The 12,152-nt window shown below is 44.4% G+C and overlaps 1 protein-coding gene across 2 annotated transcripts in view; it reads left to right on the top strand.

Annotated features, from left to right (window-relative positions):
- The window catches only part of LOC115550295 (tumor protein p53-inducible protein 11), a 28,980-nt gene extending 17,317 nt beyond the window's left edge, over positions 1-11,663 (top strand). For both annotated transcript variants that reach the window (XM_030365168.1, XM_030365167.1), the window contains 5 exons: positions 5,975-6,033; positions 6,236-6,284; positions 7,270-7,366; positions 8,549-8,650; positions 8,939-11,663. In XM_030365168.1, the coding sequence (XP_030221028.1) occupies positions 5,975-6,033; positions 6,236-6,284; positions 7,270-7,366; positions 8,549-8,650; positions 8,939-9,072 (441 nt within the window). In that variant the 3' untranslated portion in view covers positions 9,073-11,663. The remainder of the gene's footprint in view (positions 1-5,974; positions 6,034-6,235; positions 6,285-7,269; positions 7,367-8,548; positions 8,651-8,938) is intronic.
- Positions 11,664-12,152: the final 489 nt, after the last annotated feature.

The following is a 12,152-nucleotide window of genomic DNA, read 5'->3' as shown; positions in this document are numbered from 1 at the left end:
ATCCATCAGATTTCATAAGTTATTCATGCATGCATTACATTTCTTAAATTCATACCTAAAGGAAAATCCACCATCGAGCCGGTATATTGACTCAGTGTGTGTGACGTGTAGGGCTGTAACGATACACAAATTCACGATTCGGTTTGTATCACGATTTTTGACCCACGGTTCGATACATCCCACGATTCTTTTAAATTTAAAAAGCATTTTATTTAAACAACGCTTAAATACCAATTATCTTAATGTAACATTTAATAACAAATAATTTGGAACACTGAACAGATTTGAACCGAAAGAATACTATTAAAGTATAGCTAAATTAATAAAGAAATAACCAAAGATTGCAGTCAGAGGATGCTTTTTGCTGGTAGGCATAATAGGGCCCCTTTAACTGTTTGGTTGGTTTATTCAAATATCCTTATTAGCGCTTCTTATTAGGCTATGTAGCTTAAATAATGACATAATCAGGCCGTATAGAATGCAACATGTTTAATAGCCTAACTTTCAATAGATGAGGAAAAACATGAGCGTCGCAATAACGAGGCATAGTGTTACGAGTAGCACATGTGTATGCGCGAGAATGGCAGTGTGCGTATGCGTGTGTGAGTGACGTCAGCGAGTGAGTGGACGAGCGAGGAGAGCGAGCGGTAGCGCGTGTGTCTGGTGAAGAAGCGAACGAGTCCGGTAGAATAAAGTACCCATCCTGTCAATAATCGGTGGCCGCTTCATTCCGACCTATAAGCAGACAAACTGCCAGTCAAATCACACAAAACAATAGAAACAGGATCACACAGGCAATTTTTTTTCGCGCTTGGCCCACTCTGGATAAATGTCGTTCATATCGCATATGAGGACTTCGACGGCTGTGGAGAAATGCAATCATCCGTAGCCACGGAGAGCTGTGATCACAGAGAGGGCATCTCGTCACATATTTACGGCATCGATAGGAGGGGGCGCTGTAAGCAGACTATTATTTAGACAAATTATTAGCAAATTTCAATCAGACAATTTGACCGAAGTGTTAGAAAGGGCATATCGCGCTTCTGCCTTCTCACACCGCGAGACAGGATCGTGGCTTTGAGTATCGCGATTTTCGGTTTGATACGCGTATCGTTACAGCCCTAGTGACGTGATTGGCCCCGTTGTGAGGTTACCTTCCGCTTGGCCATGCCCCCTTCTGGACATCCCAATCCTCTTTAATATCCCGTCACCTCTGATTTAATGTGGACACAGCCATTGGGAGAGGGCATGCTCCTTCATCACAGATCCACAGCCTGCACATCGGCAAGGAACACACAAACAATGATGGCACACTTCCACAGATCCCTCTTTGTTTGCGGTTTTCTTTCCCCATCTCCGATGTCATTTTGAGGACAAGTGTACAAGAGATTGGAGGGCTGCTCTCACATTTCTGAATAATGCATGATGTAGAGGAAGGGGAAGCTGAGAGGAGAGAATAGGGGGAGTAATGAGATGCCGGCTCCTGTTCTTCATCTCTCGGTCATGAGTTTGTCTTCTTCTTCGCAATGTTTACCAAGAGAGGCCTTGGAGCGGAGTGGAGCCCTTTCATGGCCTCCCGGATTTAGTCTCTATGGTTTTGTTGCTTCCCAGTCACCATGCGATGAGATGGATAGAAGAGGAATAGTTGCCTGCCCATATCCTCCATACGCCACTAAATGATTCATGGGCTCTTACTAACCAAGTTGTGGTTCATGCAAAGACGCAGTTCAAATTCAGACCGTGTAGGAATAAGAGTGTCTGTATCGATGAAGCGCAACCCCATCTATTGGGTCCAGCGATTCGGTTCTAGACCAGTCCTTACGAGGGGATACAAGGACAGAGGACAACGCCGGTAATAGCGGACTACCGGCACTACAGTCTCTCACCTCACTATAAAAACCCAGATTTCCTCCACACATCCCTTAGACGCGTGCGACCGCATGACGGGGGTTGGGCTGGGGGGGGTGGGGGGGTGGGGGGTGGTGGGGTCGGCTGGGCGGCGCCCGGGGGCCCTTCTATAAACAATGCCAGGAAGGGCTGCAGCAGTCCTCTGCCCGTCTGTCTTCCTGTGACGGCGGTTCTCTCTGCGTGCTGATAAGAGCGACCGCGCCGGGCCCTGGGAGCACGCGCGCGCGTGTCCCGCCGCGAGGGTCCAGCGGGTAGGACAGAGTTATGGTCTGCTGTTGGTTTGTCACGGTGGCGACCGCTGACACTTTGCAACCTGCTGTCCGCGCGGCTTGGGTCATGGAACTGGTTTTACCTGGTAGCGTGTCATAATGTTGATGATGAGGATGATGATGATGATTGTTGTGTCTCTCCAAGAGAAGAGGCACTGTCTAATTTAAGATTGTAGCCCCCAGCCATCCAACATCCATGATTAAAGTCTAAGACGGTCTGCAATTAACGTGTCGTTTGTAATCCATTAATCATTGATTTTGAGTGTCACTGATAATAGCTCGTCTCTAGTTACCAGAGCCAAATGAATAGTCGCTTTGTCTGATAAGCAGCCGAGTAAAAGTTTTTTACGTGGTTATTTATATTCACTTTGATGTTGATGTGAAACAGAGAAGTGCAACCAAATGTTTTCATATTAAAAGCTTTAAGAAGCAGATATCTGATATTCCTACTTGAAACGCGACTAAAACGATGATCAATCATCAAAGTTACAACCCGTGATTGTGACTAATCGGCACTATTGAAGTCCGTTCTCCCTGACTGGGAGGAGATTTTAAAGCGATGATTCAGAGTAGAAACGGGACGCGTTTCAGCGGGTCCTTATTTAGAAAAACGTTCCTTTTGGTGCTGGTGAGTGAACTGCAGCGCTTACTCCTCTGACGAAGCACCGTGGCTTTGTGTTTTCTTCCTCTTCCTCTTCCCTCCTCGCTCTACAGCCCCCCGGGGCCGGACTTGTGCCTTCGGTTCAGGCCCGGTTCCTGTTGTGCATTTCTCATGGCTGTCATTAATATTTATGGGCTCCCGTCAGAGGCAGCCATCTGATAGTAGCGTGGCTGGAGGGATCTATTTAGCCAGACAGAGTAGTTCAACTAACGTGGTTCCTATGCATGCGTAGGATTTCAGGCAAAAAAGTTTATATATTTTCCTAAATGTTAAGAAATAACCTTGAATTGTAATCTTTCATTCATTGGATGAGGTTGCTCCATGTTCAAATACCTTATTCTACTTTCACATAAATCTCCTACGTTCTGTGTGTTTCTGTTTTATATTTTCCTACATTTTGGCCAGCAGACAACATAAAACCACAAAATAAATGCTCTTATGAATGTCGCACTTTGTTAATAGAATGTATAAATCTATGTTTTTTGCAGAGATAAGATTACACTAATCCCCAAAGGCAAATTAATGAAAGCAAATGCATGTTCAACATACATGTTCACACGCAATCCAAGTCGATAGTATCCGTAAATCAATTCCCCATGCCTTTTTAAACGTGCTGCTGTAAGCTAAACTGTTAACCGTTAACTGCTACCTGTAGGATAATAGTGTTGGATTACTGTAGCCACTCCATACTTACTGTAGCATAATGGAGGATCTCATGGCATATAGCCTGCTCCTGCCCAACCAAAGACTCTGGCTTCTTGGTGTCGGTTGTCAAGGCTTAGCTCAAACCTTGACAAGCCTTGGTGACTATCAGACATTATTATCGTGACGGAAAAGGTAATTTGTCTCAGCCCTATATTTCATGATGGCCCTTGCAAATGTATGCCATTAAAAAAAACGACTCTGCGGGTGGGTGAAACTGACGCAATTCTATCACAATTTCCATTCCATGTTGGGGATATTTTTGGTGTTTAATTGGTCAGCTGTAGACTGGCTTAATTTACCAAAGTATTTGGTACTTTTGTCATTTATTTAGAATCTATCACTTAAACATCAATGAATTCATGTGATGGGAGTATTCAGAATAATTATTAGTTAGTATTCCCCTTCGGTAGAGAACGATAGGAAAGCAGGTTCTTTTCATGGTTTTGGTCAATTCAATAAATTATTCCTCCACATTTCCTCCTCATTTTTTTATTAATTTGTACCTCATTCAGGAAGCAACCTTTTGAACTATGGCAAATCTGCCAACCAGAAAATTACTTTTTACAGAATTTAAATTAGACCAGAATATCCCCAAAAAACGAATGTCATTGTATACTTGGAAAATTAATGAATGCTCTTCTGGCTGCAGCCAATTGCACCGTAATTGTACATTGTTCCTTGAGTTGGCATCTGTTTACGCGTAAAACCAGATTATTCTCTTTGTACTTTCTCTGGGACTGTGTTCTGTCCCTGTAACGACGATCACCCTAGAGAGGAACAAACTGAGTTTGACCCCATCCTAATACAGAACTTTTGCCATCCAACGGAACCAGCCACAGATCAGAGCTGACATCGACCAAAAGCAAAAATAAAAGCCTTCTCCATCATGGGATTCTAACCGGGTATCTTGTTACATTCAATGCACAGCCTCGACATACAGGGCTTTTTGTATCACTCCCAGTCCAGCTAAAGAACTGTGAAAGCTGGCAGTAACCCTCTCCCCTTCTCCAAACCAAAGAGCAATTAGGTTTAACTAGTTACTGCAGCACCTACTGATCTGTTGTCAGACTAGTCGAGTATCGGTATATATATATATCTCCATCTCCACTGGTTCTATATTAACTGATGTTGAACTTGGACCCGGCTTTGTTTTTCTGGCTTTGATTCACAAAAAAATTAAGACGATTAATCTTTTCTTTTTGATTCACTCACCCCAGTTGTTCAGGCAATTACTCCAATTTATATTGTATGCTTGCAATGGTTGTTTCTTAGCCTAGTTTCTTAATCCCTTCGGATTAAATGGTCTGTTTAAGAAGTAAATGTCAAAATGCCATGTATCAGCAAGTCATGTGACCACACAGCTGCTCCTGTGGCCTTATATTTGTGGGTTTTTAATATGTGCTTTGGGCCCCTGGCGGTGTTTCAAAGTCTCCGTCAGCCAGTAATTAGGCCCTGGGGATGGATAGGGAGATATGCTGACAACAATGGGGACAATACGTTAACTCAATGATTTGTAGATAATTGAATTGAATTCAAACGGCAATAATGAAGTATATTGACCCGGTCTCAGTTGTCGCCATTCTATTGACGTGTGGCAGGATTTCCCGGGCTTTTAATTGGCTTATGGTAACTTGATGATTACTTGGGCGCGGCCAATGCCGATATATCATGGGCTGGGCTGATGGTCAGATAGGGACTTAATGAATGTTGTTAATTTATGTGTGGGCTTTTGGCAGGCAGCTTTTATGAGTTTTAGGAGTTGTTCTCAGCTGCTGCTTTCATCTGAGGAGGAAAGAAGTTCCATCCTCAGCTGTAGGTTATTATTTTTGTATTTTCTTTCAAACACAGGATGTGTTTTTGCATTTCTCAATACAAGGAACTAACCCGGTTGTGTGTCAGAGCATGGGCTGCAGCAATCTACCGGTCAATCATTGGCAATCGTTCACTGCGGCTAGAGTCGCGTGTGAGTCTGAAGCCCGAAGCAAACGGGCGTGTCGGGACGGATGCAAAACGGCCCTCCTTGCATCATCTTCAGAGATGTATAAACTGTGACCCTGGCTGAACCGGGGATGGAGAAGACGTTGCTTCTGGGATGGAATGTTCTTGTCCTCAGGTTTAATGTCGCTAATTAATGCCGGAGTCTGACCATTTTGCCTTTCAGCATCTTCAAGAGGCCTAGATAGAGTATATTAATGTACGTTGGATTTAGCTGTAGCCAGAAAACACTCCGCAGGATTATAGGATTTTGTGTGCTCTGATACATCCGGGCAGACGGATGAGATTCAAACAAAGTGAAGACGGAGAGTGAAATGTTTCCTGATATGAATCATTTGCTTTCCCCTCTCCCTCTGTCTCTCTCTCTGTCTCTCTCTCTCTGTCTCTCTCTTTGTCTCTCTCTCTGTGTCTCTCTCTTTGTCTCTTGCCCTCACAGATCAGTCAGATGCTGGGCAATGAGATTAAGTATACAGTGAGGGAGCCTTTCGGAATCAGGTGAGATCTGCTCTCTGTTCTGTTTCACTCCGTCTCAGAACCCTTTTAGAACAACTCTTATATATATATATATATATATAAGATATAACTTCAGAGCTTATTGTATCTATTTCTCTGTATTAACTCTTGTTATCTTTTCCTCTCTCTTCTCTCTTCTCTCTCTCTATTCTCTCTTCCTTGCTCTCTCTCTCTCTCCCTCTAGGTTGTGGATCCTCATCTCAGCAGTGACATTCTCTGTCATGGCACTGGTGGTATGTTTGTGTGTGTGTGTGTGTGCTAATGTGTGTGAACATAACCACTGCTGGTCACCCTTTAAATCTTAAAGTTAACCCCTGACAAGCTGTCGGTTTGTTGTTGTTTCACATGGATGAGTTTGTAATGTTTGTATAACTCTGATAGCCCCCGCTGCTCCTACAACATGAATCATTTCTATGTTTGTACATTATTGGCCAGGAATGGTAGACCTAGCCCAAACATGCAGAAACACAGCGCAAGCAACGGGAAAGAGGGTAACTACAAGATAGAGCCACACTTGGAAAATAATATTTGTAAGAGACCTTTAGACATGCAGAACCAGAATCTATTTTTGAGAGTGTGAAAATTGTTTCTCTTTTAATTGACCATAACTTAAAAAGCCTTTTTCTCATTTAGAATGAATCTAAAATATCGGTGAAATCCTTCACTTAACAAATTCAAGTTAGGCGTCACCCTTCGGTCGAGGTTATATAATCTAAACAAACCATCTAAACTGCATGTTCTGAGTGGAAACGGAACGAGGCAAACCACTCCCGCCGACCCCTACACAGTGGCCCATTCACTGCACTGAAATCATGACCATCCTTCCCCTGGCAACTGCGTTCCAGGCGCTGGGTGGAGCCGGGGGCGGGGCCTCTATTAGAGTGACACTGGCCCAGCGCTCCAGCAGTGTGCTGCTGCTGCTTCTTCTGACCTATCTCGGGCGCACATCTGGTCCAGTGAAACAGCTCTGCCTTTGTCTGCTGCACCACCTTGAGCCTCAATGTTCTCAGTGTATATTAGATGGGGGTGTAGGCCCGGGGGGGGGGGGGCTGTGGGGCCAACAGACTCCCAACAGCGGGACGTTGTCCCCGTTGTAAATGCCACTGTATTTCTGGATGCAAAAGCAACTACAGTTGAGGGGAGACAGAATGGTCCCTGTCGTGGCATTGACGCATTGTACTGTGTGTTCTCCCTCCCCCCTCCCCCTGCTCTACACAGGCCTTGGTGTTCCCCAATCAGCTCTACGAAGTCGTCTTCGAGGAGGAGCTCTCGACGACAAACATCTCCATCCGGCTCTACGGCGGGGCCCTTCTCAGTGAGTGGTCGACACGGAGACAGACCAACGGAAAGACAGACAGACCAACAGGGACAGACATTTTCCCAAAGTCGTAGAGAATAAGTGCTAGAATAAAAAATGGCACCTTTTTATCGTTGTTATTATTATGCACGCATATATAGTCCGTGTTGAACCCATTTCTCTTGAGAATCAACGGCCTCTTCAGCCCCTGTTGCGTCGCCGGGAGCCAGCGCAATTTGGGCAAGGCGCGGTCATTTGTACCTCGGGTTGTTATTTTCTCGGCTTGTCGACCCGCCGCAGGCAATAGGTGCTCATAACTGCACGGCAATTATCGCCAATCTGCTACCCCGGGCGGAGGCGGGAGGCGGGAGATGCGTGTGTGTGATTACTATAATGGCGTTGAAATAAATCCCCTGCCGGGGGAAGAGCAGCACTTGCCCATCAGTCAGACGCGGAGCGCTTGCGACGCCTCTGTGTAAGTGGAAGATGCAGAAGAAGAAGCAGAGGAGGGTTGTGTTGTGTTGGAGAGTTTGAGAAATGCACCAGTGTGTAGGAGTGCTTTGGGAGCGAGAGTGGAGGTGACGGACATCACAAGGTGATGAGGGAGTGCTCCAGCGCTCAGAGTGATGCAACGCACTTGAATCAGAACGAGGCATGCTTTCACACCGGTGTTATGAGGCGTGCGGTGAATCAAGCGACGGGGAATATTTTCTCGTTATATTTATCGAAAGTGTTATTGTAAATGTCAGCGAACTCCGTGATTTAGCAAGTGCATCGGATGAACCCGTACAAGACAGTGAAAGGAAGTAGGAATCAGGGGGATGGGGGGGGGGGGGGGGGGCTCATCTTCCATGCAGGTGGGATGTGGCAGGAAGTGGATATAATCTCCTCGGCCCGCCCACCTGTCAGCCCCCCCCCCCCCCCCCCCCCCCCTGCTGGGCCATGATGCCTCGTGATAGGTGACAAAAGCAACAGAAGAGGAAAATGAGCAGGGAGGAGAACGATGGAGAGGGGTTTAATGAGAGCCAGGCAGCCAGTCAGCGACTGAATGAGAGAAAAGAGCCAATTTGCTTATTACACTCAACTGTCACTTGTCTGTTTGAGCTTCCTACATGCTTTGTGTGATTGTATTGATTTAGCCCCCATCATCCTCCCTAACCCATCCCACCTCTCCTGTCTGAACTTTGACCTACTCTCCAGGTCTGTCCCTCGTCATTTGGAACGGGGTCTACACGACCGAGAAGGTCATTATCCAGTGGACTCTGCTCACCGAAGCCTGCTACTTTGCTATTCAGTTTCTAGGTGAATAAACCTTGTCCAATCTATATTTTCCATTGTTTTAGGGCCCCTTAGGGCTACTTTATTCTTAGGCCTACTTTTATTCTTAGGTCTACTTTTATTCTTGGGATGACAACAGTGTGTTTTTCTCCCTCTGTTCACCGTGTATTTCCATCCCCACTAGTCCAGCTGTGCGGGCTCTATTCTGAGCATCTGTTGCCAAACACCCAGATCCTAATGAACGTGTTACTACCGCCCTCTGGTGGTCATTTTAGAGCATCGCAGTTTACCCCGGTGTTTGTGTGTTTTTAGTGACGTTCATTACCCTGGCGGAGCTCGGGGTCATGCCCAACACTGCGGTGCTCCTGCTCCTCAGCCGGCTGCTGTTCTTGGTGGTGACACTGGCCTACTACTACCACCTGGGACGCAGGAACAAGAAGATGTGATGCCGCCTACTCTTTGCTTGTGGAGGACACAGTTGAGCGCTGATTTTTACACACACGCAGAGATGCACGCACACATCTACACACACACATGCCTGATCACACCTACACGCACATGCACACGCTTGCACGCACACATCTACACACAAACACATGTGCGCACATACGCAGGTAGGCACCCACCTGCACACACACGTACTCAAGCACACACCTAGACACACATTCACAAACACAACTACACACACGCACGCACACGCACATACTTACCCACACACACAGACGAGTGTTGCTTGGATGATTTCTGGTCCGACGCCATTGGGGGGGACTTTGAACGCCCAATTCAACATCGCCACCAATCACAGCACGGCACTGATCAGGAGGTGGCGTTTGACCTCATGGTCATGGTGAACGATCTCTTGGTGGACCATGAGAGCAATGCGAACACACTGCTCCTCTGTGCAGGTCCCCGGCCTAGGTTTGATGTTGTAAAGCGTTTGCTAGATGTTTATATCGAAGTTTCCTTTGTCCTGGTCATTTAGTTTGCTATGAACGTGGCGTAATTGCATAGCGGGTCCAATGGCTTATGTTGTACACAGAATGTTGAGCGGTTTCGCTCTGGCTTTGGGTTGGGACAACAATAATCATGTTCTGTCCCAGAGCTCATGTTTACTGGGAGCTGTTGGCTGGAAACTGGTTTTACAAAAGCATGGCTTCCAGCAGCATTTTTCGAAGACCAATTGTTGTGTGCTGTAATGTTTGTATTCCATTGACCGTGTTAAAGATTAGTAGTATTATTATGGGCACTAAGATAAAGCATAAACAACCGTTCTCCCATTTCCCTTTCAACGCTTCAAACCATACACAGATATGGACAGTGCATATTCTAATAGATGTGTCTCAAATGCAACGTAATAGCTCCTGTAAAACAAAAATGAGGTCCAAACAGACAAAGGTCTTTGTTGATATTTAAGCACCAAAGTAGCATCAGATCCAATGGTCTGATACAAAAATGTTGAACATATTTTGCAGGTTCTTAATCTAACAAGTTCTACAATTAATCGATGAGCTGCTTTTAATTTGGCTGTATCAAAAGAAACTGCGTCCAAAAATGTATTAAACTGGTCAGAAGATTATAGGCCTGCCCTTGATCATTCTGGTTTTATAACAACAATATTGGCTAATGTCACAAGCCGAGCATGCTGAATCCTAGTTCCATATCCTTTCATGTAGCATTGTTTTTTTCACTCACCACATATCTTAAGCCCTGCCTTAAAACCATTTCAAGAAACATTCTTATTTCCTGTAAATATGTAAGTACAATACAGTATAATACCGCATTGGTGTCCCTTGAGGCAGAACAGGGAATTTGTATATTTACAGTCTGAATAATCACACTTGGAAATTGTTTTATTGATAGTTTTGTGTCAGCAGGAGTCTGTTATTTAAACCTATTTGATTGGCATTTGTGTTTTAGATGTTACAATATTTGGAATGCCATGTACTTCACTGTATACAGATATTTAGCGGAGTTTAAAGCCAACGACACAACCACACTATTATCAGAAGAAGTGGTGAATATCTACTGTTTATGTAATGGTAGTGAGTAGACAAATTAGATTTGGAGAAATGAAACGCAGAATATCTTTATTAATTTAATATTATGCTGTGTTAATTAAGCTTCTTGCAAACATGTGCTTTATTCCTAACAGTGTTCTCCAGTGATTTTACTTTTACTTTTTTTTTGTTAAACACTACCTCCCAATATAGCCCCATTCTCCAAACCCATCCCAGCAAGTTTATGTTTTAGCAGGACAGGACAGCGCACCAAGCCAGAGTTGGACTTTGACTTCATGTTGAACACAAAGGTCGTTTCAACTGCCAGTCCTTTGCTCAAAGGGAGTAGTCGGACTGGGTTTAACTCCCTCAACTCAGGGTAGCTGTGGGTTTGCGGTTGAGTTTTCTCCTGCGAGCAAGGCAGCCGTGCCTACTACTTGATCCAGCGCACGGGGCCGACCCAGGACAGGAGGAACATGGGTGAAGTCTCCCCATGTTCCTACAGGGTAGCAATTACTCTCTTTTGGCTGCTATTTAATTAGACACACACGGGTCGTCTGACTGACATCGTACGTCCCGGCCGGCCCGCCCTGTCCCTCCATGGCATAATTATGCCTCGGAGTTAAATGTCGTCCATGGTCTCCAATCATCGACCGGCCCTAATGTAATGTTTAAATTACAGGGGATCGGAGGGTCGGTTCCTCTTCAGGATTGAAAGAAGAGAGAGGTCTCCCATATGGGCCTGCCTATTTCATTTTGGGATATTAATCTGTGCCCCTCGTTTTTTTTATTTTTCAAATTGACAAGAGTCAAATCTATGATTAATCAAGCTCCATTTTATTATTTTGATTAATCAGTTCTGATGTGAATCCAGTCGGTAGGGTATTGTGTGCAACAAATCAGGTGGATTTGTTTCATAATGTAGCATCTTGGTGTTTGGTCTTTATTGTACTACACATAAAAAATGGTTGATTGATATGGAATTCCAGTATTTAGTTTGAAATAAAGAAAACCACTGTTTATTTTGTAGACTCTCAAAAGGATTTGAATTTATTGTGTTTATTTTGCAGTGCTCTTGATAGCTATGTCCACACTGGGTGTATGACTTTTATTTTCAATATATTACAAATGTGTTTATACTCCAAAACCAGTTTAAGGGCCAGTAACAAATTAAAGCAACATATAACCATACTTTTTATTAATGTATAACTAATATGCCAAACAGGCATCAGAAGCACTCTGCTAGGAAAATTACTATCCCCTTTTTCAGATGGAGAGAATTGTGTAGTATTTCATTTCAGGGTAATCTAAACACCAAAACACATGTCTTGTTTCTGGGTGTTGACACACTGGGAGGAGCCTCTCTAGTCATCATCTCTATATCACACAGTTTACACCACGAGATTGTGAACTGGATGGAAGATATGGAATTATCTGAAACGGGAAATAACTTTTTGCATTTTATATGGCAAAATCTATTGGGTCCAATGTAATACTACTTTTAAAAACATTGTGTTTAAGTCTAAGTT

Source organism: Gadus morhua, chromosome 9 (genome assembly GCF_902167405.1).
Source record: "Gadus morhua chromosome 9, gadMor3.0, whole genome shotgun sequence".
In the NCBI taxonomy this organism is placed as follows: domain Eukaryota; kingdom Metazoa; phylum Chordata; class Actinopteri; order Gadiformes; family Gadidae; genus Gadus; species Gadus morhua.
This window is presented reverse-complemented; position numbering and strand designations above follow the sequence as displayed.